This window comes from Schistocerca cancellata, chromosome 2, assembly GCF_023864275.1.
Source record: "Schistocerca cancellata isolate TAMUIC-IGC-003103 chromosome 2, iqSchCanc2.1, whole genome shotgun sequence".
In the NCBI taxonomy this organism is placed as follows: Eukaryota; Metazoa; Arthropoda; class Insecta; order Orthoptera; family Acrididae; genus Schistocerca; species Schistocerca cancellata.
In genome coordinates, this window is record NC_064627.1 from 976,355,442 (window position 1) to 976,383,138 (window position 27,697).

Consider the following 27,697-nt stretch of genomic DNA (forward strand, 5'->3'; position numbering starts at 1 on the left):
TCAGCATCAAGATCGTTGTGCTGAATTTTTGCAATACACACAGATGCTATGTGACCCATTTTGTCTCAATTATGATAGGTGTCCTAGCGTTTTGGACAATCTGGGCACTCATGGTCAATGAAACAATAAGGTCAGGACAGGAGCTTGTAAAGCAGGTTGTTTACTGGCCTGCTTACATTGTTAGTATGGCTGTTGCTTGGAGCGGGGCCAGCTGCCTCCACACTGTGATTGGGTGCAGGCCACTTCAACCATGTCTTTCCCCTATGAACTATCTGAGGAGAGGGTTGGATAGCTGACATCTCTCACAATGACTGAGTTCAGTAACCTGCAGCTCACAACACTTTGAACAACTGTAGTAGCTACAACCTCAGAGAGGGACGGATTTTCACACTGGAGGGAACGCTCTTGCACCTTGTGGTCCGGAACTAAATGAACAATAGCATTTCTCATCATTTGATCAGCGTACAGCTCTTCATGCATGTGGGATACAAAATGATGACTTAATGCATGGAGTTCAGCTGCCCGTGCTCGATAGGATTGATGTGGTTGCTTCCTACAGCTCAACCAGGAATGCAATAACATGGGTGTGCTTAAAGCATTATTTTGAAAGTAGTTTACACATTTTGTCAAATCTCAAAGAAGATGGAGCCTGCAAATAGACAATTTGACATAGGACTTGATATATTCTTGGCAATATCCATGAAAGCAACAAGGCACAACATAAAATAGCATCAGTAATCCCAAAAGCTTGAAAGTGTTGTCGCAGTGTTTCTCACATGTGTCCCATTTCTCAACAGACTCATTGTATATAGAAAAGGGAGGTGGATAAACCATGGCAGCCGCAGAGGGCAAAACAGCAGGTGACACAGAGTGAAGAGCATGCCAACTAGACAAAACAGAAGCAAATGATTGAAGTACCTGAGTTTGATTGTCCAGCACCTGTGACCGGTGGTGCAGTGCTGTGGTGAATGACTTGTTATTCAATCAATTGATGTAAAGTGTTCTCTGTAACACCATCAGCCATAATGAGAATAAACAGAGGATCAACAAGAGTAGAAATTTATGCAGAGAACAAAACCACACTCATCGCCAGTCATATTGTAATTAGATATAAGTACAACCGACCAGTAGACTGAACACAACTTTATTCTACAGAAACATCAGCAACTTGAACACAGTATTTAAGTAACTATAAGCAGGAATCCTTTACATACACAAAGAGCTGTAGCAATACACACAGAGAACTGGGCCGAGTGCATCTTGGCTGGCTTTAAATAGAATGGGGCCCGTGGTGAGCTCTGACAGTGCCCCCCCCCCTCCCCCCCTTTTCACACACACGTGCGCACACACACGCGTGCGCGCACTCACACACACACACACACACACACACACACACACACACACACACAGTCTGAGGCACCCTCTGCGCATGCCACAAACGTGGCCTTTTGAAAGCTTTTGATTGAGGAATTAGTTACTGAATAGGACTGGAGAGAGACTCTGTTAACTGGATGTTAAATACCATACTGATGATGAGATGCAGAAAAAGTTAAGGAAGTTTGGGGGGGGGGGGGGGGGGGAACACTTTTCATGATGGTCTTTTGAGTTTTTCACTGCAAACAATAGTAATGTAACTTAAAAAACAAAAAAAGAACTTTGTTGTAATTGCCTCGTAATGCACTCAGTGTAGCCATTATTGTAAAATGCTTAATAAACACTTTTCTAGTTTATGACTGTTAATGTTCTCTTGTCTTTCAGTCTGCCAAACAGCAACAAAGTCTTGAGATATAAGTATCATATTGCACTTTTTCTGTGCAAAACCAATCTTGTAATTAGTTTGCTCATTATTAAATACTTTTGTGAATATTTTTGCCATTTTGTCTAATTTTACTTGTAGATAACTTAGTTATTGTGGCTTATTTTGGTCTTTCAGGTTGAGCAGTCTTCGTCACAGTCCATCTGAACCAGCATTGAATCGTTCTAACTCATCACATTCCAGATCACAATCATTAACTCGCAATTTTGTTCCTATTAATAACAGTAGTAGTTCAAAACCAGAACATGTTGAAAGTATATCCCATATTCCAGAAAAACCAATTGCTCCCAAGCCTTCTGCTTTACGATCTCCACTTCCACAACGACCACCACCATCGTCTACTCCAACTAGACTCATTCCAGAAAGGGATGATTCCATGGACATGTTGGATCATGAACCACAAAAAGAAGTAACTTTCATTCCATCCAATATAAATCATACGTCTAGCATCGATTTATCTGAATTCCTTCCTGTAAGTAGTGACTACCTGTTTTATTTATTATATTTAAAATAGAAAATTCAAGATGCAGGTTGATACTATGTAATACAAGTGGTAATGTCACAACTATAGTGAAACCCCACTTTTACACTTTTCAAAGGACTTCAAAAAATTCGTGTAAAATGAGAGAAAATGTAAAATGTGAAAAATAACGTTTTAAGCTGTAAAATGACATATAGGATACCCTGTTGCATTTTTGCTCTTTAAGTATGATATATGCACATAGCAGGCATCAGAAGACTTGTCAGGGACTTGTTTGTTGTCTATTACAGGTTTATTATCTAATAAAAATTGCTGATGTGGAACTGATAACTGTCTGGAAAGTAAGAACATTTAACTCAATTTCAGACATCATAATCGATGTTTTTGAAAGCCTGCAGCTGTCAATCATTATTTAAATGATGAAATATTGCACTAGTTATGTATTTTTTCACATGTAGCATGACCTGTTTCGAGAATTTTTTCTTGTTGTCAAGAGAAAATATGTACATAAGTATTTTGTGTGGTGTTTGAATATGTGTTATTCTGCATGTCTTGCACTGTAGTTGTCTTTTTGAGGTTATCAGGTACTGTTCCTCCTCAGTTATGTGGAAAACCACACACACTCAAACTATCACTCACATTGTTTGTTTGTCTAACATCACAAAAAATACATAGATAAACATTGCCCTCGACAATGAGAATAAATTCTCAAAACACATTTTGCTCAGCATGAAAAAAGTACATAATCGGCACTGTGTTTAAACTAAAGCATTTGAGCAACGCAAAGTGAATGACGGTGTCAACAAGCATTAGAAGTGGCCAAACACTAAAACATGCTAAATATGGTTTGACAGAGGTGTCAAAATGATCACGACAGTCATGAAACTGCATTTGCGCTGTAGAGACAGTTTGGAAATTGTTGTGATTGGTCATGAACCTTTATTCGAATGAACCTGATTACTCCCATTAGCCACATAGAGCTCGGCAGCAGCAGTAAATATGGCATGAGTTGTTCCAACTTTTTACATATTTACCGCATCCTGCCAGCGTAATTTTTTTCTCCAGGAACATTTTTTCGTAATGTATAAATCGCAGGAAAATTATAAATATGTTAATGCAAAATCGGACGTAAATTAACACTGTGGACATAGGAAATTTGATGGTAATGATAAAAAATGTCATAAATGCTGGGAAAACGTTAATTCCGGGAACATAAAAGCGGAGTTGTGCTGTACATTCTATCTATTGAAATAATAGCATGGCAGATGAACACATGAATAGGGTGAGGAAGATCATTGCATGTCATCCTTTTGAAATTGTGAAAGTAGTCTTTTTGGTGGGAGGTAAAACCAAGGAAAAAGAGTAATTTCCTCTGGATTGTAGATGTGATGTAATATTGTTTTTTTTTTTTTTTTTTTTTTTTTTTTTTTTTTTTTTTTTTTTTTTTTTTTTTTTTGTCTCTTAGCTCTCTTCTGATGCCCCCTTAAAACAAAACAAAAAAAGAGGGGGGGGGGCAGGCAGGCATTCCTCTTCTCTCACATACAATCAACTTGCAATTTTTTTCATATTTACATTGGGTACAGACATGTTATTTTGCAAAGTTTTGTTCGCCTTAATAATGTTTGTGAAGGTCAGCAACTGAAGTAATTGAGGAAGACAGTGAATGATTTTCTGTGTAATTTGTCTCATAACAATTTGCATTTTTCGCATATAACATTTGTGAATTAATTATGATAGTTTGTTTTAATATATTGAGTTTTATGAATGGTCATAACTTATAAAAAAAAGCACATTTGGATCTACAGAAATTATTTGTCCGACTTGTAGCTATCGTATGAATGGTGGGCTCCATGTGGTTCCCAAGTCGTGCAGTGACCGTAAACCATAAAATAACCAAATATGCAGCAACCAGTCACAGAATCATGTTTTATTTATTCACTTCTGCAAATCAATTTCAACCGATTAACAGCCATAATCTGGGCCTCTGGGCCTTCAACTAATATGTGCCCTGAGTAGTAATACTGTCTTAAGCAGATGTCAAACATAAAGTGATACATCAAGAATTGACTATTACTCGATGTATCACTTCATGTTTGACCTCTGCTTAAGACAGTATTACCACTCAGGGCACATATTGGTTGAAAACACTGATGATGGGTGTTGATTAGTTGAAATCAATTTACAAAAGTGAATAAATAAAACATGATTTTGTGACTGGTTGCTGCATATTTGGTAATTTTAATTTTTTGTAGCTATCTGACCTAACGATCCACATAACATTTGATAGTACACTTGAAAATTCCTAAACCAGTCATGTGAGTAAATGATGAAGTTTAAATGATGAAGTTTTAACAGTGATTGTGGAAGGATCCTGCATTGTTATACAGAAATATTGTTTTCTCCAAAACGTTCAGTTTCTGAAAATTTGTAGTCATGGACATTTAAGAGGGTAATTTTCATGCAGCCTGCTATTTTGTAACGTCACATGAAACACTTCATATTCTGAGAACAAAATTTCTGTACTAAATTAAAAGTATTAGGGCAACTTGTACCTTCATAACCTTACAAAGCGCAATAAATGTTGTGAAGGGCTCATAAATTTATGTGCGTACATAACATTATACCAATATTTTTAAACTAATGTACATCAGGGAGTGGTATCCCATGATTGACTGTTATTTGAGCTTTCATTTATTGTCCAACAAAATCACAAAAATGACCATTTTCAATTGATCATAGCAACAACGTACAGTTGCCTTAAAACTAGACAGTGTGTAAACCATATGTATGGAAAACTATGCATATATTGTTCTACACATCCACAGTAATGTAATGCTCACTACTTCTTTATGTTTTTAGTATTAATGATTAATTGAAAATCTCATATAAAGATGTGAAACAAATACTAACAAAGAGACAGAGGGGCTGGCCAGTACTTACCTCAGCTCAGTACAGCCGATAGATACACATAAAACAGAACCGAAAATTTACATTCCTAGCTTTCGGAACAAATGTTCCTTCATCAGGGAGGAGAGAGGGGAAAGAAAGGGAAGAAGGGAAAGGAGATTCAGTTACTCACAACCCAGGCTATGAAGCAACAGGGAAAGGAAAATAGGTGGGTAGCAAGGATGGAGGCATGGTTGTCAGAGGGAAGCCAAAGATATTCTACTGTAAGTACTGTGCCAGCTCCAAACCAAAGAGGATGCATACAGAAGTAAAGAGGTATATAGTATAAAGATAAACACAACTATGTAGGATGAAAAGATGCGTGAATGGCTAAAGAGGAAAGGGAAAGAGGAGAAGACTGAAGAGTAAATGGGAGTGAGGTTGTTTAACGTAGGTTCAATCCAGGGGGATGGCGGGATGAAAGGATGTGTTGGAGTGCAAGTTCCCATCTCCGCAGTTCAGAGGGACTGGTGTTGGGTGGGAGAAGCCAAATGGCACATACGGTGTAGCAGGTTCCTAGGTCCCTAGAATTATGCTGGAGGGCATGCTCCGCTACTGGGTATTGGGCATCTCCTAGGCGGACAGTTCGTCTGTGTCCGTTCATGCGCTCAGCCAGTTTAGTTGTTGTCATGCCGATGTAAAAGGCTGTGCAGTGCAGGCATGTCAGTTGATAAATGACATGTGTAGTTTCACACGTGGCCCTGCCTTGAATTGTGTATGTTTTACCAGTAGCGGGGCTGGAGTAGGTGGTTGTGGGGGGATGCATGGGGCAGGTTTTGCAGCGGGGTCGGTTACAGGGGTAGGAACCACTGGGTAGAGAAGGTAGTCTGGGAATATTGTAGGGTTTAACAAGGATGTTACGGAGGTTAGGGGGGCGACGAAAGGCAACTCTGGGTGGTGTGGGGAGAATTTTGTCAAGGGATGATCTCATTTCAGGGGTTGACTTGAGAAAGTCATATCCCTGGCGGACTTTCTTCCTCGTCCTGCGCCCTTCCCTTCCCCTGCCCGTCCGCCTCGTCCTGCGCCCTTCCCTTCCCCTGCCCGTCCGCCTCGTCCTGCGCCCTCTTCCTACCTGCTCCCGTCTCCCTATCCACCTCTTCCTCTCCACCCCTCTCTGTCCACCCTCTCCTGCTTCTCCCCCCGACCCCTCTCGCTTTTTCTGGTGCCCCCTCACCACTCCGCCTTTTATCCATCCCAACCTGTCCTCTCTGTCTGCGCATCTCCTATTCCAGGACAGCCTATATGGCAGAGGCTGAAAATTTTTGTTTGCTCATATCTCTTTGCCTATTGGAGGTAGGAAGTTGTAAACTCCACAGTGCTGACACTGATGTTTGCTGGTTGTGTGCCAAATTTGGTTGAATTAGATGTAGGTGTTTAGGAGGAGATCCAGGACTTATATTATTGTACCTTGTTGTCAGTTACTCAAAGTGACATATACATAAAATATTCTCATTACTGTCTGATATGGATTGAGTGGATGCTACTTTTTACCACCTTGGAGCACTCCACAACTTTTACATAATTCCCAGAAACATCTGTATAAAAGTAGTCAAGGGACAATCTGCCAATGCCAAGTTGAAATATCATTGTCAGTATCAAACAGAAAACTCAGTGGCTGATAGTTTCTGCAGTTCATCTAGTTTTCTTTAATATTCTTGATGAATAATATCTTTTTTTTTTTTTTTTTTTTTTGAATTCCAACTTTTAAATTTTAGATTAAGTTGTTAGTTAAGAAACAGTTGTAACTGTTTTGTATTCTGTGGTATATACCTACATTACTTTTTGGTAAAAATGATTTTCCTGTTCTTCAATATGGTTTCTTATTACAGAAAAATAATTCAAAAGTGCTGACAGAAGATGATGTCTTCAGAAATATCTCGCAAGGCCACCCACCTGTGATAGCTGTACTGGATAATAGATTAAAATGTTTACAGATTGTGTACTCTGTTTGGCAGAACAAGGATTTAAAGGTAATGGTACATTATTGTTCCTTTTGCTTGTCAACTGTGACTTTATGTAGCATAATTTTCATATGTCATTTTAAAATATACTTTACCGTGAGGTTCGTACTTAGTAGGGAGGAGCATGAGATGCAGTTAATTCAGGATAAGAAAGTCACACTTAAAAAAAGTTATATGAAGATAATGTAAAGTGACAAGATACACGTTACTTATGTGGACGAGTGACTGCAGTGGTAAAAAGTCAGAGTTTTTTCGGGTCTAATTTGTTCAGGCCTACTTAGGTTTTCTCATTTTACCCTAAATCACTGCAAGTGAATGCTGGGGATTCTATCGAGCAGTTTTGTGACTTGTCTGAGTGATGTGACTCAGTGGGTTAAGATTCTGATCTAATATTAGGGAGTGGTATTCATATCCCTGTCCGGTCGTTTGGATTTAATGAACAAAAAACTGTCTAGATTTTGTTTTTCTTACTATGATTATCAGATCATCTGTAGATCTAAAATACAGGACATTTCGCTACCACCAGTGTTGTCGTTATATCCGAGATTCTTCTTCGTTACCTCTCTGATTTAGATTTTTGATAGTTTTCAAAATGGCTTCAGGCTAATAATAATAATTATGGTCACTCAGACAAGGCAAAAACAAGTGCCTTCCCTAACCCTACTCCAGCTGTGTAAATTCTCTGCATCTAATAAATTGTAGCATAACTCCCATCTTATTACATATGCTTACAGAGTTAAAAATTTCTCTAAAGTTAGACTCTGTTGCAGTGACATCAGACTTTTAAGTGTGTGAACAGAATGTTTGTCTCACTTGACTGCATGGTGGAGTGGAGCTGTGTGTATTTCATTTTTAGTATCTCAACATCTTGAAAAACACAGTTTAATGATGGAGGTGGTGAACAGTGGCATAATTCCATTTCTGGCTGATTAAGACTAAGTATATTAGAAAAGGGATATTAAGAAACAAGGTTTACAGGAAAACCACTTGTAGTAAAAGGTACCCATAGTAAAGACTGACTATACCCTCCAGCTTAGAACTGTCTGCAACACATGAAAACAACTTGATCTTGCTGGACGTATGATGCTAACTACTTTGAAACACTGACAACCTTTAGCAATTGCGGGTATCATCGTCGTCATTAGAGTATTAAGTTTGAAGGCTGGTTTGATGCAGCTCTGCATGCCAATCGATTACCTACAAGTCGCTTCATCTGTGCATAAATATTGCAATCTTATATGCACTTGAACCTGTTTACTGTGCTCGAGCCTTGGTCTCCCCTCTACAATTTTTACCCAGTGCAGCCCCCCCCCCCCCCTCCCCTCGTGCCCTCACACACACAGATTAATTACTAGCTTTCACACGTGGCTGTGCCTGCACATATATCAGTAGTTTTATTATGAAGAGTGGTACGGAGTAAGCAAGCTGTTGTAAGTGCAAGAACATCTTCTGCCTTTACATGTCTGCCTGTATGGATAAGCATAGTTCATGATAAGTGACCTGCCCTCCCCCCTCCCAAGCTGGCTACGTATCATACAATGTATACATTATACAACAAATTTAATAATTTTTTCAACATGGTTTATATTGACTGGTGTAAAAAAAGTCCCATTCCGTACTTCACCATCTTAGAGGTCAATTATTATTTTGCTTTCTAAAATCTCATTGAAACTGGTTCACTGGTTTGGTCATGAATATGTAACAGATGGTGTTACTTCCACATTTATAATATTAGTGTGGATAAAAATGTAGATTACAGTATTTTTTATTTATTTATTTTTGTGATCCGATTTTGATGAAATAAAACCTAAATATTGCCCCAAGCTACACTCAAGTCACCTATGAGAATCCCATGAAAATTCATTCATTAGTTTTGGAGATTAGCGTGTTAAGATAGAAAGAAAGACAGACAGAGCAACTGACTGACATAATTATTTTACAGTTTAGTACAGGAGTGGTCCCAAAAGTAAGGTCTCCCATTTTTTGAAACATGTAAAGAAACATTTGTTTACAATAAAATTTACATAATTTTGAACCTTGATCATTTGTCTATTTTTCCACTTAGCCGCGGTTTCTATCTATGCATTTTTGTAGATGTAACAGTTCTTGTATGCCCACGTCACACCAACCTGCCACCTTGCTATAGCAGTAGCGTTGGACCTCATTTTTCATAGCTTTGTCATCACTGAAGCGCCTACCATCCAAGTGTTCTTTCAACTTGGGAAACAAGTGGTAATCACTGGGCACTACGTCCGGACTATTGGCAGAATGGATGATGATGTCCCATTCAAACTTGCAGAAGATCCATGGTTTGACAGACGATGTGTGGGCAAGCATTGCCGTGGAGAAGCCTTATGCCTTTGCTCAACATTCCTCTTCTTCAGTTCTGAATTGCCCATCAGAGTTCTTTTAATGCCTCACAATACCTGTTGGCATTTATTGTTATCCCAGGAACAGACAATGTCCCCATTCAATTCCAAAACACAATTGCCATGACTTTACTGGCAGACTGTGTTCTTTTGAATTTTTGTGGCTTGGGAGAATCAGGATGCCGCCACTCATGTGAATGTTGTTTGGTCTCAGGCGTGAAGTGGAAAGCCCAGGTTTCATCACCCTTGACTATTGATTCCGAAAGGCTGTCCTTTTCAACTGCATAGCATTGAAGAAATTGGCAGGAAGTTTCAACGTTTTGCTGTTCATGGTCTTCTGTCGGCATTATTGGGACCCATCTTGTGCACACCTCAGAAATTTCAACACTTTGTTGTAAGCCCAGTGAATGGTGCATCGTGAAACCTCAGAAACAACATTGCAGAGATGATCAGGAGTAATCCACTGATCTTGAAGCACAACTTGTTCAAACTTTGCAATTGTCTCTTTGGTAATTGATCACCTCCCGCTTCTTTCCAGTCATGAGTTTCAGTATGACCACCTGCAAACGCTCTACACCACTTGTGGACATTTTTAACATCCATACACAAAGACTCTTCATACACTTCTGTCAACTGTCAATGAATGTCAATTGGTTTAACACCTTTTGCACTAAAATACCGAATAACTGTGTGAACTTTGTACCTGATGGTAGTGGCTACCAGGAGCTCCATTACAACTGGCTGCTAAGCCAAGACTGAAAGCTCCAATGGATGAGCCGAGATTTCTGTAGAGAGGAGAGGGATCCGGGAGGGTGGGGGGGGGGGGGGGGGGGGGGGGGCAGTGTGGCCAACAGCCATGCAAACAGTCTCCCTGCAGCTCCAGCACTTTGGAGATGTTACTTTTGGGATTACCCTCATATCAGTATAGATTCCTTGTTGACTTCTCAGACAAGAATTTCAGAAAATATTTCATAACACTGACATTTTTGTTCAGTGTTAACAGTTTTTCTCCTTTTTAAGGAAATCTGTTCTTGCTATTGCTAGTCTGCATTTTATATTCTGCTTACTTCTTGTACTGTCAGTTATTTTTCTGCCCTAAAAGAAAATCTTGCCACTGGTTTCAGCTTCTCCATTCCTAATTCAGTTATCTCAGCATCACTTAATTCAACTACACTTCATCAATCTTGTTTTGCTTTAATTTTTATTCCTCTTGTAACCTCTTTTTCAAGACACCAGCCTTTCTGTTCAGCTGATCTTGTAAGTGCTTTGGTGTGTCTGATAATTATGTTATTGGCAAACTGTAACATTTTTATTTCTTCTTCTTGAACTTCAATTTTCCTTCCAGAAATTTTGTGAATGGCTTTACTGCCTGCTTTTTACATAGATTGAATTACATTGGACATAAGATACAGCCCTGTCTTACTTTCTCCTCAACTACTATCTTTATTTAATGTCCTCCAACCCGTTATAACCGCAGTCTCGTTTCTTTACAGGTTGCAGATAACTTTTCGTTCCCTTGTGTTTTATCCTTGCTTCTTTCGGAATTTCAAAGTGTGTTCTGCAGTAAACATTCTGTGTCTACATCTACGCCCATATCAGCAAGCCGATATATGGTGTGTGGCAGAGAGTACCTTGTACCACTACTAGTCATTTCCTTACATGTTCAACTCTCAAATAGAGAAAGGGAAAAACAGTTGTTTATATGCCTCTGTATGAGCCCTAATTTCTCTTATATTTCTGATTCTTATGCGAAATATAGATTGCTGGCAGTAGAGTCAAAGTACAGTTAGTATCAAATGCCAGTTCTTTAAAATTTGTCAGTATTGTTCCTCAAAAAAGAATGTCGCCATCCCCCCAGGGATTCCCACTTGAGCTCACGAAACAACTCTGCAATACTTGCATGTTGATCGAACCCACCAGTAACAGATCTGGCAGCCCACCCCTACATTGTGACAGTGCCATCCTTTAATCCAATCCGGAGGTTATCCAAAAGATTTCCCTAAAATTGTCCATGTAAACTGAAGTTGACCATTTGCCTCCCTTACTTCTGTCCCTACATAATTGTTCCATTTCATATGCCTTGATACGTAATCAACTTGATGGTGTCAAGCAGTACACCACTGATGCTGTATTCAAATATTACAGGATTGCTTCCTTATTCATCTGCATTAACTTACATTTTCTACATGTAGAGCACGCTGCCATTCATCACACCAAAAAGAAATTTTGTCCAAGTCATCTTGTATCCACCTACAGTCACCCAACGATGACACCTTTCCATACACCACAGCATCATCAGCGAACAGTTGCAGATTACTGCTCACCCTGTCTGTTGGGTCATTTATGTTTATAGAGAATAAGAGCAGACCTATCACACTTACCTGGGACACCTCTGATCATACCATGTATGTGATGAAAACTTGCCATTGAGGACAATGTACTTAGTTCTATTATTTAAGAAGTCTTCAAGCTGCTCACATATCAGGGAACCTATTCCATATGCTCATACCTTCATGAACAGTCTGCAGTGTGGCACTGCTTTAAATGCTTTCTGAAAATCTAGGAATTTGGAAGCTGCCTGTTGCCCAACATCCATGATTCACAGGATATCGTGTGAAAAAAGAGAAAGCTGAGTTTCACACGAATGAGGTTTCCTAAAACCATCCTTATTTGTGGACGGAAGCTTTTCCATCTTGAGGAAATTTATTATATTCAAACTGAAAATATGTACAAGAATTCTGCAGCAAACATATGTTGAGGGTATTGGTCTGTAATTTTGCCGCCGCCCCCCCCCCCCTTTTTTTTTAACCATCTGCACATTTTTTCAGTCGTTTGGGACTTTGCACTTCGCAACAGATTTGTGACAAATGCAATCTAAGTAAGAGGCTAATGTCATAGAGTATGCTCTGCAAAACTGTATTGGTATTCCATCTGAACTTGGTGACTTACTTGTTTTCGACTGTCTCAGTTGCATCTCTACACTACAATTACCTTTTACTATGTTCTCCATAAGAGAGTCTGTGGTCAAGTTATGGTATGTTTGCATGATTATCCTGTGTGAATGATTTTTTAAACATGAGATTTAAACTGTTGGCTTTACACGAGACTGGTCAATGAGTGACTGGATAGACCCCTTCGACTCGCTTACAAGGAGATCATTCGAGAACTCCCCTCCCGATTTGGTTCATATTGGCAGGATGAGTAGAGCACGACTAGAACTTGAACCTATATACTATATAATTGGGAACATAAAACTTTCAGCTGCTTTTGAGAAAATTATGTTTGAATATTTTAGGCGTGCTTCTATACTTTGTATGATCACTAGCACACAAGGAGTCTGCAGCTGAGCAAGCAAGCACGTGGTTTCATAAGTGCAAGGTCAAATTTGCAGCTGCTAGCCGCTAAATCATTCCCCTTCCCCCCCCCCCTCCCACCCCTCTAAAACAACTGAGAAAAAAAAATTGCTAAGGAGATGGGAAATGAAGAAATGACTCATAAGAAATATCAGTCAAATCAGTACAGTCATTTTATTTATATTATTGCATATACATTTGTGACAATTGTAATATGTAACCTACAGAGCACTACATGAATCAGAATGATACTATGACGTAACATGCTCTTTCGCGCATCGACTGCGGTTCTGCAACGTAAATTGTCCACCTACCTTGATACTGCTGCAGATCTGCACATGTAACTCCTGACTGCAGCTACTTAAGAGATCTCAGAAAAGCAGTGTTGAAGAAACTGAAATTTCATAACTACATGTCGGAGGCCGCTATAAGTACGAAAAGCTGAAAATAGTCTTGTGAACTCTAAAAAATAAATCCGAAATGGGATGCTGTTCAAATTTCTAAATTCAAAGGTCCTTTAAACTTGCATTAGGATTTATTTTTATTGCTATTAAGCAAGATCATTAAAGTTCCTGTTCACAGTCCTCGTCACACTCAAACAGCCAGAACTTTTCCAATCCAATTCCGAAATTATTTATGAGAGTAACACGGTCAATAAACTGCTATTTACTTTTGCACTCGGCATTCACTGGTTGTCTTTAAATAAAGTTTTTCCTCACCATAAATACTCAGTAAATAAAAAAAAAATTTACTTAGTACCGCCACGCATTTAGTTCAAAGTTTACATACGCGATTTTCTCCAGAGCAAAATATCTCTACTCTTAGAATTTCACAGATAGCTAATGGTAAACACCAGCTACCTTTATCACTGTATTGAAATGCGGAAATCACAATATCACTTTATTTTACACATAATGCATTCGGACACTTTCACCATGACCGGCTTCTTCGAAAGCTAGTCCACCACTTCCTTCTTCATTCTGCCTCTCCAAGCACCTCTCTCTCATGCGTTAGGTGGCAAACCATCTCACTTCTTATTGGCTGTACAGAACTACAGCCAATCAGAACTGACTTTCAGGGCGCGGCTCACGCCAAAATCTAGCAAGAACCAACCACTGCTCTCAGCTCATTGACATCATTAAAATAAGCAACTCAAAACTCTCTTGTGAAACAAATAATATGAAATAAACTTTAAGCTGTACTTTACGTCTGGAATTTAACTATATAGTCGCGAACTTTCTGGCTGTCTCTTACATATTCAAACATGCTTGGACATCTGTCATCCACCAGTATGGGAACCACTGGTGGATTCGTTCCTACAATACAAAGCTGGAACACTTGCAAGTTCCTATACAGAATTACAAACTGAAAATTTAATATTGTCGAATGTCCCACAGACACTCACACAAGTACTCTCTTTCACACTCACCCTAACACAAAACATAAATATTAACTTGAAATTCTTAAAGTTATTACTACAGCAAAATTACGAAAAAGGGTAATTATTTGCTAGTAGTGTATGGGATGATTTAAATGAAATGGAAAGATGTAATCATCTTTCACAACAAAAATTTGATAAAAGGTGCATTTAAAAAAAAAAACCTCATTTACTTCTTTATAAGATCCCTTAAAATCTGTGCTTTTATCCATTCAGAAAGTTTCTTTGAAAATATATTTCTGTAATTAATTAAAATGTGTATTATTACATTTAAATATGGCGATGGAAAATCCAGAATTAAATATTGTTCAAGATGACAGCCAATCAAGGAATATTTGAGGGAATTGGTTTCAAAAAATTTATTTCAAAGGCCCCACACAAGTCTATGGGTTTTTTTCTTGAGTAACTTCTGCTATGCTTACGTTACTAAACCTACCTACCTTTCAGAACCAAGGCAGTTCCGTCCAGTTAAAGCAGCTGTCAAGAGGTGATTTAAGCCCTCCACTGAAATTGCTGGCTAATTCACACCATTGGTCTAGCCAGTAGCGAACTTGAGAGACAGGACACTTGTGTGGACACTTGGGGGTTCTGGAGAGCAGTACTTAGTTGCTTCTCTTTCTTGTGAACTAGACTGTGGCTAAAGTCCACATGGTGAGAGAAGAGCTCTGACAGCTCTGAAGCCTTGGCATATGTGCTTCCCGCATCCATGATGTCCAATCAGATAGAGAGATATTGTTTATGTTACCATGGCAACGCCCTAGTGTTGCCTTAGTGCTAGACGACCCCTGCTGTTGGGCAGTGGTGCTGCATGCTTTGTTCAGGTTTGTGTGTGTGTACGTGAGCATCCCAATAATTCTGTGACTTTCTTGCCATGTTTGTGGGGAACGGCTTCCTTTAGCGCAGAGAAGGGGAGTTTTGGAAAAGAAGCTATGCTGAAATGTCAAGCATGTTTACTTTGAAAGGGAAAGGGGCAGTGGTAGGCCTTTGATACCAGTGAGTAAAGTGATTGACAGAGTGGCAGAAGCATTGAACATCTACACAGCGACAATGAAGAATCACAAATGATAATGAGGTTGCCAGTTCAGCTGGGAGCCCTGTTATTGTGCACATGGAAAGTCAAGAAAGAGATTGTGTCATGTGATTGAAACAGGCAATTTTGACAAAAGTGCTATCAGGCAGCATATATATGCGTACTACAGCAGGAAAGAGTACCCAACATTTAAGAAAGTTGAAGGCATCACTGTCAGGTAGTGGTTTGTTTACTGACAGAGTGACAAGTCTCTCTAGTCTATTAAATTTCCGGCATGCAGCCACGCAAATAAAATTTCTTCCACTGATCTTATGGCTGTGCATTGTCCGGCCATCCTCAGAGTAAGTTGCAAGCCTTGCGACTTACTCTGTGGATGGCTGGACGATACCAAGAAATTTTATTTGCGCAGTTGCACGCCTGAAATTTAGTGGACTACTCATTATGACACGAAAAGTTGAAAGTGCACAAGAAGTGTCTCTGGTGTTTTCTTTTTAAAATTGGCTTCTGGTGGAAAAAGTTTTCAGGAAGAAAGGTACTAATGGAACATGAGACATTGTAACATGGAGGTGTCATTTCCTGTGGGAGTTGCTAGTAATGAATCCAGAGAATGTAATATGGACTGATGAAACATAAGTCAATGTCCATCATACTTGATCAATCGCGTGGGCAGGTGGCACATACCATTGAACTAAGAGTGTGCTAACTGGTAAGGGAGGGTGAACTAATTATAATTTGTGTTGGCTCTATCAATGTTTTTTTGCCTAGTGCTATGATGATGTTTCAGTAACTAAAAAAAAAAAAAAACTCCCCCCCCCCCCCCCCCACACACACACACACACAGTTACTTTCAATTACCATGGGGAAATGAATGCAAATACATTTCAAGACTGGTTCATTACTCATTTGCTACCAATGTCACTTCTGGTAATGTTTTTGTAATGGACAACATATCGTACCATTCTATGCAATTAAATAAGGCACCAAAGACTGCAGCAAGGAGACATGAAATAGTCATCTTGTTGAACGATAGTAAAATAGGCCTTGAACAGAATATGCGAAAAGTGGAACTTCTGGAATTAGTGAAATGATAAAAGCCACAAAACGCCCAGTATGCAATTGATACAGTAGTAGAGAGCCACAGTCACAAAGTTATACATCTTCCATTGTACCACTGCCATTGCTGCACCATCAAATTTCTCTGGGCTCAAATAAAAGCAGATGTCTCAGTGTGAAATAATACCTTTATATTGAGAGACAGAGTGAGTCTGGTAAATGAACATGTCACACAAACAATGCCCAGAAACTGGAAGATCTTCATGAACCATGTGTGGAAAGAGATTACAAGGTCTAACATAAAAGAAGGCGTAAGAGAAGAATTCATACAAAATATTGTAATTTCATCAGACGATGAGTACAGCAGCAGTGAAGATACCAAAGCCTGTGTGATCTTGACGAGAGATGATCAATCAGATGATGATGATGATCTTGTGGTTGCTGTTCTCTTGCACAAAAAATAAAGGTAACATCTTCGTTTGATATCTTACATGTAACATTTGTGCATTTTGCTGTACTTTGTTAATGTCAAAAATCTATTTGTGTGTTTTTTTACACTGGTAACACATGAGAAAAAAACATTTGACCAAGGAACACATCACTCAGTAGAATGCTGCAATGAATCATGTGACATTGTTCAGCTCTATAGCCCTGGCTGCTGCAAGATGCAAAGGGTGGTACGGGAAGGTCAGTCACCACGCTCCCTGAACTGCCAGTTGCTGGCCTACTGCACTTCACGTGTCAAATATTGACAAGTGTGCTGTCAGTTGTCAGTGCTCTTCACTCACCTTATGGAGCGTAAAACAGACATTTTTCTTGGGACTCTGTGCCTCTGGCTCTGCGATCCATTACCGGCCACCAACAGAACTTAACATGAACCGCCTCCTTTCCTGTTGCCCACTACTTTAGCTTGTTCAACCTCCTAGACTGGCCTGCACCTGGTAACTTCCTACACTAAGCATGTCTCATGTACTCTGTATACAGAAATATATGCCTTTTAGTTGGCCTAATTTCATGTTCTCATTTGACGACAGCCCTGGATACCCACTCCCAAGTCCTGACTGCTCAGCCACCTCTACAATATTGCATTTAATTTTCTGGCATTGCTCTGTTTGTTCAATTAATGTAGGAAATATGTACATACACTTACATTTTTCTTATTCTTTTTTTACAGACTGCTGTTGAGTCAGCAATAAACATGAACGAGCAAGCTATCGTAGTTGATGTCCTTGATGCGCTTTGTTCCAGGCAGTGAGTAACATAATATTTAATATCTTTTATTTTACTGAAGAATGGAGTTTTTCATATGACACTAACTGACGTAATGCCTGTGTTTATGTAGTATATTTTTTACTACAGCGTATGTGCAAAAAGACTGAAATGCTTTTTAAGAAACATATGTTTGGTACGATCAACAAGTACTGGTTAACATTCATATATAAGAAAGCATTATAAAGTAACATTTGCAAATTAAAAACCTGATTATGGAATCATGAATATGATAATTGAATTAATATTTAAAGATTTCATGGAAATGATAACTAAGGGCCTGGAAAAATAACCTACATTCCTCACAGCAAGCACAACAGTGGTAAAAAAAGTAGTCTTTATAATTGTGAAATTACCTGCAGAAATTGATTTGATGTGCTCACATCTACTAGCAGACAAGTAATTCAATAAAAAACTTGACTTGTAGCGCTCCATTTATACAATATCTCTGTAATATACATGTACAGGTTGTGGGTATACAAGGTTGCTTTTTGTCTCATTGAGTAAGAGATAAATATACCTAAAAACAAAGATGATGTGACTTACCAAATGAAAGTGCTGGCAGGTCGACAGACACACAAACGAACACAAACATACACACAAAATTCAAGCTTTCGCAACAAACTGTTGCCTCATCAGGAAAGAGGGAAGGAGAGGGAAAGACGAAAGGATGTGGGTTTTAGGGAGAGGGTAAGGAGTCATCCCAGTCCCGGGAGCGGAAAGACTTACCTTATGGGGAAAAAAGGACGGGTATACACTCGCGCGCACACACACACACATATCCATCCACACATATACAGACATCCCGGGACTGGGATGACTCCTTACCCTCTCCCTTAAAACCCACATCCTTTCGTCTTTCCCTCTCCTTCCCTCTTTCCTGATGAGGCAACAGTTTGTTGCGAAAGCTTGAATTTTGTGTGTATGTTTGTGTTCGTTTGTGTGTCTGTCGACCTGCCAGCACTTTCATTTGGTAAGTCACATCATCTTTGTTTTTAGGTATATTTTTCCTTCATGGATTGTTTCCTTCTATTATAACCATATGAGTAAGAGATAAGAATTTTTTAATATTTTTCAATAAGATTCTGCTCAGTGTGAAAGTATTTCCTGTTTTCAACCGGTTACAGTAAAACAATACTGGAAAAAGAGCATCTAATACTGAAATTTCAGGCTGATTTACAGTGGCACTGGAATAGTTGCATAATTGTTAGCTGCTATTGACGTTAGTAATGTGGGCTGGATGAGGAGCTGTGTGATATGACTGGACTATTCTACAGCATGCCAAATCAGTGACAAAATCCAGGAGATGTTGCAATTCTGATAGCTTTAGTGTAAATGTCTACAATACCGTCACTGCTTTGGAGACAGTTGACAAAATCACTTGGACAATCCAACAAGCACAATGTGATAAAGCTACAAATAAAGTGTTATGAAGACAAATGAAGTGTTGTTGCTTGATAGTAACCATTGGACAGAGGGGCCATTCGGACCATTTACAGAACTCTAGGTGACGATTACCAAGTAACTAATGTTTTCAAGCAAAGTGAGAGACTTGGTCATGTAACCTGTGATTCAGGCTCTTTGAGGTAGAACTTTTTTAAAGGTGATCATGCAATTATAACTGACAGTGCAGGCAATAATTTGCACTGCAGTCATAAGTAGACAATTGATGATGACACCTGGCATGTCACCAAAAATGCTTCTCACACTAAACAGAAGATTGTGTCAGTTTTTACCACCACATGTCTTCTTGAACCGTAACTTCTGAACATTCATAAGTGACCATTATTAGATATTATGGTGGAACATTTTGTTTTGGATTATGGAACTCTTGGCTTAATGTCCTGAGTCTCCAGGAAGATGCAGACCTCACGGGGTGAATAGCTGTTGCGACAAAACAATCATTTGCATGCAACCTATGGAGCATTTTCTTCGTTCTAGTTGTTTAATTCTTTCTCAGTTGTGTGGGATCTCTACCTCAGTCAGTATGTATTTTCCTTGCTGCTCATGGGAACCCAATGGAGCCAAATTCACCTCCTGATGGGAAGGGTATAATGTTATGTAACTCTTAACCTAACCAATAAAGAATACCCGGATGAATAAAGAATACCCGGGTGGCCAGCACTGCAGAGAAGAGTAACAGACCACATCACATAGTACACACTGTATTTGTTGTCATTAAGAGATGGAGGCATCGGAATAAAATATCACACTTATAGTTGACCAAGGTATGAAGCTCTCAAGCTCAAGGCAGTTGATTCTATGGTGACAGAATTATACAACTTACTCAACTACAGTAAAAGACTCATCAGTTACAGACACCTCATAGACACAGACATCAGTGAATTAAAATAGTGGGAGGCTGCTGGAGTGATTGAAGTGAATAATATAATGAATAAGTGGTAAATTTGGAAAGGCTACAAATTTCAGGTTCACCTTCAATACACCCATTTCCTAGTCTTTCCAGAAGTGGAAAAATCCAAGAAATAAAGATAACTCAGGGTATGTTACACATAAGGCAACACTACCCCCTACACACATAAAATCATGTGCCACATTAATCAAACGGTCTATTCCAGAGACTGAAGTGGGCACACAGACTGATACAACTACCATCATAAGCACCTACACCTGTCAGTACAACTTTGGAGCTGTTACCCTCAACAGCACATCAGTTGAAGTAAGTGGCGACCACAGACTGAAAAGTCAGTACTGAAACAGCTGAAACATATCTTGTAATGGCTGATGACTTATCGAACTACTAATTTAATGATGAAATGGAGTTGAAAGTCTGTGCCAGTGAACTCATCCTACTTGACTCTTGACCTAATATCAAACAGTTGCTGAAGGGCCAGAGCTACCAATACACAAATCTCCAGAAGAAAAGCAGAAAGCCCATTCTATGAACTGAGATCACATAAGGGGAATAAATAAATAACAAAAGGTGAAATCATGCCTGGCAGTCACAACCACCACTACATAAATGTGAAAATATGATAAATGACAATGTACCACCCACCCCGGTGGTGCAGGAATGTGATTGTAAAGCCCCCACAGTTTGTGACTCTATGGTACAGCTGCAGTGGAACTGTGGAACTACATATAGCTGAGTTATGACAGACAGCCACAGTCTCTCTCTTGGTAGTCACTATAGTACAGTAAACAAATTTCCCATATGGTCATAAAGCTATTGTCGGAAAATACAGCATATTACAAGAAATGTGTAAATATAGTGTGAGTTTCTGGAGTAGTCAGTACACTAGTACATTAAGACGTATTTAGTGAGGAAATGTGCCTAAATACCTACCAGGGTAACAGTTTGCTGTATTTACCTCCCACAAGACAGGAGGTTTCAAATGATATGATCATTGTTTGAAGGCCGAGTTACCACCATCAATCATACTGTTGACTTCAACTCTCTCAACCAACCATGCCTGCATATATACTATAGCAGAGGCAAACTAATTAAGCAGCCCATTCCTGATCTTGACCTCTGCCTCCTCAATGCTGGAAAATCAATCCATTCCAGTGCTGCACATGACACTTGCTCTTACATCACGGTAACAATTTACAACCTAGTTCACACTACTTTACTCAATTTGAATACACATGAGATGCTTTTGGCAGTGATCATTTTCCAGTCATCTTCTGCCTCCCAACTTTCTGATCAGTAAAGTGTCTGCAGTGCTAGAATTCTGAAACGCAAAGTGGTCATCCTTCAGCATCAAATTAAAACTTGTTGCTGGTCATCAGACTGGAATTGATATCTAGATAAAGACTGTCACTAAAACTATTTTACCTGCTGCAGAAGAGGCAATTTGACACACCTCGAGGACTGGGTGGAATTCATAATCAATTATCAAACAAGAACAGAAAACCACACGTCTTATAACCATATGTAGCTAGAGTAGCAGTATGCATCCCAGTGACAAGAAAGTACTACTGCTCCTATAATCCAGTGTATAAATGACCCACACTTCTCACATAGCTAGAGACAATCAGCTATCAGAAACAAAGGTAAACCAGTGACTTCTGTGGTGCCTGGTGAAGCGGCTCTGCACATTTTGACCCACCACTGATCAACTGATGCCTCTAGATTCCTCAGTTTGAGACACAAACACCAACCCCTAACTGCTATGTTCTTTGAATTACGTGAAGCATAAAACACTGCCTGTTGCCATTATCATCTTTTCACATTCCATGGGTGATTTTTCCAAGGAAACCTCCATTAAGAACTTCCTGTCTCTACTATTTTTCCATATCCAGATTGGAGTGGCCCTCAGAAAGATATGGAGCACTCGGGGATGTGTCAGAGGTCTTGAGCTCTTCACCATGACGATCAGTGGGATTATATCTCTTGTGCACCCACTGACCTTATCACAGCTACATGAGAATTACTTCTGCCTCCACTGTTGTACGTCAATGTAAGTCACCAAATGTCAGCTACAGGAAGCCATCTGAAAGAGACAAACTGGATTTGGAAACATGACTTTCAGATCTCTCCATCAAAATCCTGTGTTATACTCTTCTGTAAGCTCACGAGAGGCAATCCTCACCCTAAGCTCATCTTTGGCAACCAATTAGTACTATTGCTTGAACACTACCACATCCTAGGTCTTCTCTTTAATAACTAGCTGACATAGCTGCTGCACAGTGAAGCTCAACACACTCTTGTTTCCCAGTAGCACCAACTGCAGAGCTAACCAAATGGTTCTCCTGTTTTTGTAAGTTACTAATTCTGTTCCATTTGGACTATGGGTGCATCCCACAAGGTTTTGCAGTTTCAAACAGAATTAAGTTTACTTGAAACTGTCCACCACAGTGGCACGAGGCTCGTGATGAGTTTTTCACATGAACCCCATCAACAAAATATTGGCAGAAGCTAGAGTCCCACCAATAGGAGTCTGAAGGCAGCAATTACTTGTAAATTACTTGGTAACATTCCATTAGATGCCCACTGACCTGTGTTTCTCAGTACATTTTCACCGTCAGTTTAATCTCTTTATGAAGTGACCCAGAGCAGGCAAGCCAGTGTAGGTATGACTGGAAGCTCTGAGAAATGAGCTCCGACCTCTTCTAGAGGATTGTATTGTTCACCTCCATGGGTAGTCACACACCCTGCAATGCATCTAACTTGTCAGTATCGCCTGTAGCTGATTGATGCTTGATGCATAGAAACAAATAACTGTACAGAACAAACATAAGGGGCTTCTTTTCATCCTGTGTAAATATTATCCTTGTAGGAATCCATACACCACCTCTGCAGGCATACTGGTCACCTTCTTTCTCCTGGTTTTTGACATATTTGCATCCTGTGTTAGTGTGTACTGATGTGTCTCATGAATCATTAGCAAAAGTGACCTTTTTCAAGCCTTTAGCCTCTTTAGGCATTGTTCTAACATCTGGGGCTGTGGGTTTCATATACCGTAACAAGGAGATGGTTACAGGTGATATGGCTGCGTCAGTTTGGTGAATGAGTTGCTGCCTTGTACCTGTCTACTGACTGTTATTACGATCTGCCGTAAACAACAGTGGTTCCTGTTGCCAAAATGTTGTTGCCCATGGTTGACTGTGGGGCAACAGTTTTCTGCAAATCATTGTAATTGACACAGCAAAATGTAAAAATTGTGGTGCATCTGCGTTCTTGGAAATGTAGTGCCTCAAGTGCCAGGCCCCAATAAACTCACTGTGAAATGTCTTCAAGCATCAGTTGTGGCCCAAACAGTGTTCTGTGTAGTTGTGAGTGCATTATGGTGGTGCTGAGTGAATTTGAATGTGGGCAAATTGTTGGTGCTTGTATAGCAGGTGTTTCTGCACTGAAGGGAGCCATGTGCTTAGTGCTTCAAGTGCCACTGTATGAAGGATTTATACTGCATATGAGGAAAGAGGCAAAAAGTCATCCAAAAACTTGAGATGCGCTCAAAAGTGTGTGTTCAGTGATGATGACAGATATTAATTGAAAAGGATTTTGAAAAAAAAATAAGGCAACAACAGCTGGAAAAGTCCTTGCAGAACTGGATGACATACTTGCGAGCCCTGTCAGCAACAGAATAACACAAAGGGAGCTCCATAACCAGGGAATTGCAGGGCGAGCTAGAATACCAAAGCCCCTCATCAGTGATGCATACCCCTGTAAGAGAAAAACATGGTGTTGATGGCATAAAACCTGAGGTATGGAGCAATGGGAGAAAGTGATTTGGTTGGACGAGCTTTCGAACAAAGTCATTCTTCTGCAGTGGAAAAACACAGCACCCTGAGACAGTGGCCATGTGTGTGTGAGTTGCACTTGTGTGATCAGGTCTGGTTTTCTACTGCAGAACAACAACTCTGCCTAAAATAGGTAATTTTAGTAGTTTTTTTCTTTGTACCTATCTGCAACTCAATACCTCCTCTATATGGGGAGTAGCAATATATTCTTTCCGTATTGTTGTCCAGATATTAGTCTTATATACAGGGCTCATAGATGTGTACACTGGGCATAGCAGGTATTTTCTTTCATCAAGTGCGCTAATACTTTGGATTTAAATCCAGTGGCAGCAAACCCATGGGATCATTCAAAACATGCAAAATTTGGGACTGTCAAACAATGGAAAATCCAGGCTGGAATAATGACAATATTATCAAAAGGATAGATTGCTACTCACCATGAAGTGGAGATGTTGAGTCGCAGATAGGCACAACAAAAAAGACTGCTAAACAAATAAGCTTTCAGTCAAAAGGCCTCCTTTTGCATTCACATGAACACAACTCGCACACATGGCCACTTTCTGTGGCAGCCAGAGACAGTGGTCATACGTGTTTGAGTTGTGTTCATGTGAATGTGTCAGTGTATGCTGACTAATTCAAAAGGAGGCCTTTTGGCTGAAAGCTTATTTGTTGAGCTTTCTTTTTGTTGTGCCTGTCTGCGACTCAACATTTCCACTATATGGTGAGGAGCAATTTATCTTTTTCATAATGTTTTCAAACTTAAGACTAGTTAATTAATAATTGGCTTCTGACAAGAGTATGTCACTGTAGTCTTTTAAAACCTGCAGCAGATAGTCTGTTTAATCATTAACATATGATGTGTTTTTGTGGATTATAATGTGTATACTTGAAAGTATTCTTATTATTAACCTCTTTATTGTGTGAAGTAAAACAAAAATCCTTATTTTTCAGCAAAGTTTGGAATCTTGATGTCTGTGTTGCCCTGCTGCCATGCATTAATGAACTTCTGCAGAGTAAGTTTGAAAGGTGAGTTAATAGCAAATTTGAATTCAATAAATGGGAAACAGGCCTGTCTAAAACTACATGTTTGTGTATTGGAGTTCATGACCGCTATTTTAGTACTAAGGTCATAATCCTATTATAATCATGCACAGGGGTCTGTGTGTGTTTACAAGACTCCTTCTCCAACATATTGTTTTCTTGTTCTTCATCAGCAATCATCTAGTGTGCCGATCTGTTGAAGGTCTCCACAGAGATCCTCAAACTTAAGAATATCATGAAGGTCTTGTTTCCAGTTGCTCCATGTCTCACATTCCTATACTTTCCCTTGTTGCATCAATGTATTGTACATCTTAAGTTTGAACATTCTCACTGGACTATAGGTCTCAGTCAGATGACTGAGAATGTAGTAAGAGTGATTTCCAGTATGGATCTGTGTGTTGCTGCAGTCTTTGTGAAAATTACCTTCAGGTCCATGAATTTTCTGATCCATTCATGAGTTTGTCTCCTCTATCAGTACTTATAGTGAATGTTTTGCTCAGCTTGATCTATAATAAAGAGAAGATATTCCGTTTTTTATTGATTTATGAGAAGACCAATTTTGTATGTTTCATTAGCTAAGGACATACTCATCTGCAGTAGGTCATCTGTCTCGAGACAACATGGCTATATGCATGGCATATTCCAGATGAGTGATGTTTGTATTTCTGACTTCAGTTTCATGGAAGTTCATGATAATTGTTTCTTTATTTTCTCTAGTCCTAGTTTGAATAAAACTGGTAACAAACCATCCTTGCCTAAATCTCATCATTATATCTGTGCCCTAATGGGAGCACTGAAAGACCTAAGCAGAAGCAAGGCTCCTAGAGTAGACAGCATTCCCTCAGAGTTGTTAAGATCCTTAGGAGAGCCACCCACGATAAAATTATTCAGACTGTTTTGCAAGATATGAGACCTGCGAAATACCCTCAGACATCAGGAAGAATGTATTAATTGCCATTCCAAAGAAAACAGAGATGTGAATGTTACTGAACTTTCAGTTTAGTAAGTCACGGTTACAAAATACTGGTGAATTATTTACAGAAGAATGGAAAAAACTGATAGATACTCAGCTTGGAGAAGTCAGTTTGGGTTCTGAAGTAATGTAGGGACATGTGAGGTGATACTAGTACTACGGCTCATCTTAGAAGACAGGTTAAAGAAAGGCAAATCTTTGCTTATAGCTTTTGTGGATTTAGAGACAGCTTTTGGTAGTGTTGACTGGATTACGCACCCTGAAATTTTGAAGATAACAGAGATAACGTATAAGGAGTGAAAAGTTATTCACAACTTGTGCAGAAACCGGACTGCGATTTTAAGAGTCGAAGGATATGAAAGCGAAATCGTAGTTGAGAAGGGTGTGAGACAGTGTTGTAGGTCAGTGTTATCCAATCTGTATACTGAGCATCGGCGAAGAGAACAAGGAAGACATTTGGAAAAGAAATTATAATTCAGAGAGAAGGAGTAAAAACTTTGTTTTACTGATAACAGTAGGTATATTGTAATTTTGTCATAGATAGCAAAGAACATGGAAGGTTGGTTGAATGGTATGAGTGGTGGCTTTAAAAGAATTTGTAAGTTGAACATCAACAAAAATAAAACAAGGGTAATGGTATGTAGGTGAATTAAATCTGGCGATGCTGAAAGAACTGTATTAGGAAATGACACACTAAAAGTGGTAGATGAGTCGTGTTATTTTGGCTGCAGTACAACTGATGATGGCTGAAGTAGAGAGGACAGAGGAATTTATTAACATCTAATATCAACTCAACTGTTAGGAGGCTCTGTGTGGAAGTGAAACATGGATGGTAAGCACTTCAGAAAAGAAGACTATAGAAGCTTTTGAAATGTGGTGCTATTGAAGACTGTGAAGTTAGATGATAAGATCAAATAATGAATGAATTGAATTGAGAAACAAAGAAATTTGTATCACAATTTGACCAAAAGGAGGGATTGGTTGATAGGAACATCCTGAGGTATCAAGATATTGTCAGTTTGGTAACAGGAGGTATTGTAAGGGGTCTGAAAAGCTTGACTATCGTCAGTGAAATAGTTTAAATGATTTCAGGCCTGGCTTCATAGTGCAAAGAGCTACCACAGTGGACCATAGTCCGCCCCGGTAGCTGAGTGGTCAGCGTGACAGACTGTCAATCCTAAGGGCCCGGGTTCGATTCCCGACTGGGTCGGAGATTTTCTCCGCTCAGGGACTGGGTGTTGTGTTGTCCTAATCATCATCATTTCATCCCCATCGACGCGCAGGTCGCCGAAGTGGCGTCAAATCGAAAGACCTGCACCAGGCGAACGGTCTACCCGACGGGAGGCCCCAGCCACACGACATTTCCATTTCCAGTGGACCATAAAATCAGAAAAAATGTTCTCTTCCAGTGCATTCTGTAGGACATTTTGGAACCCATAGAAAATTATTACTCATACAGATATGAGCCTTACTTGCTCTCAAAGGTATGCATTTCTACAATATTTTACTTCAGTATGGGTCTTTAAACAATCACAGCAAAAATAACAGGAATTTCTCATTTCATGGGCTTAAACATTATCATATATTCAAAAGCAATCTGTAGGTAATCCATAATCATGAGATTATTAATTATATCACTAACTTTGAAAAAAAGAGATATCCCAAATGACTGCACAACTTCAGTGTACTTAGTCAAGAACAGAGTAGTAATGGTGCTGAGTAACTCTTTCCATTGTCTTCTGTCCCTCTGTTACCATCTG

At 39.4% G+C, this 27,697-nt stretch overlaps 1 protein-coding gene across 2 annotated transcripts in view; it reads left to right on the forward strand.

Annotated features, from left to right (window-relative positions):
• LOC126162955 (katanin p80 WD40 repeat-containing subunit B1-like) overlaps positions 1-27,697 on the forward strand; it is a 132,314-nt gene that overhangs the window by 56,035 nt on the left and 48,582 nt on the right. For both annotated transcript variants that reach the window (XM_049919790.1, XM_049919789.1), the window contains 4 exons: positions 1,934-2,288; positions 7,073-7,213; positions 17,622-17,698; positions 24,875-24,949. In XM_049919790.1, the coding sequence (XP_049775747.1) occupies positions 1,934-2,288; positions 7,073-7,213; positions 17,622-17,698; positions 24,875-24,949 (648 nt within the window). The remainder of the gene's footprint in view (positions 1-1,933; positions 2,289-7,072; positions 7,214-17,621; positions 17,699-24,874; positions 24,950-27,697) is intronic.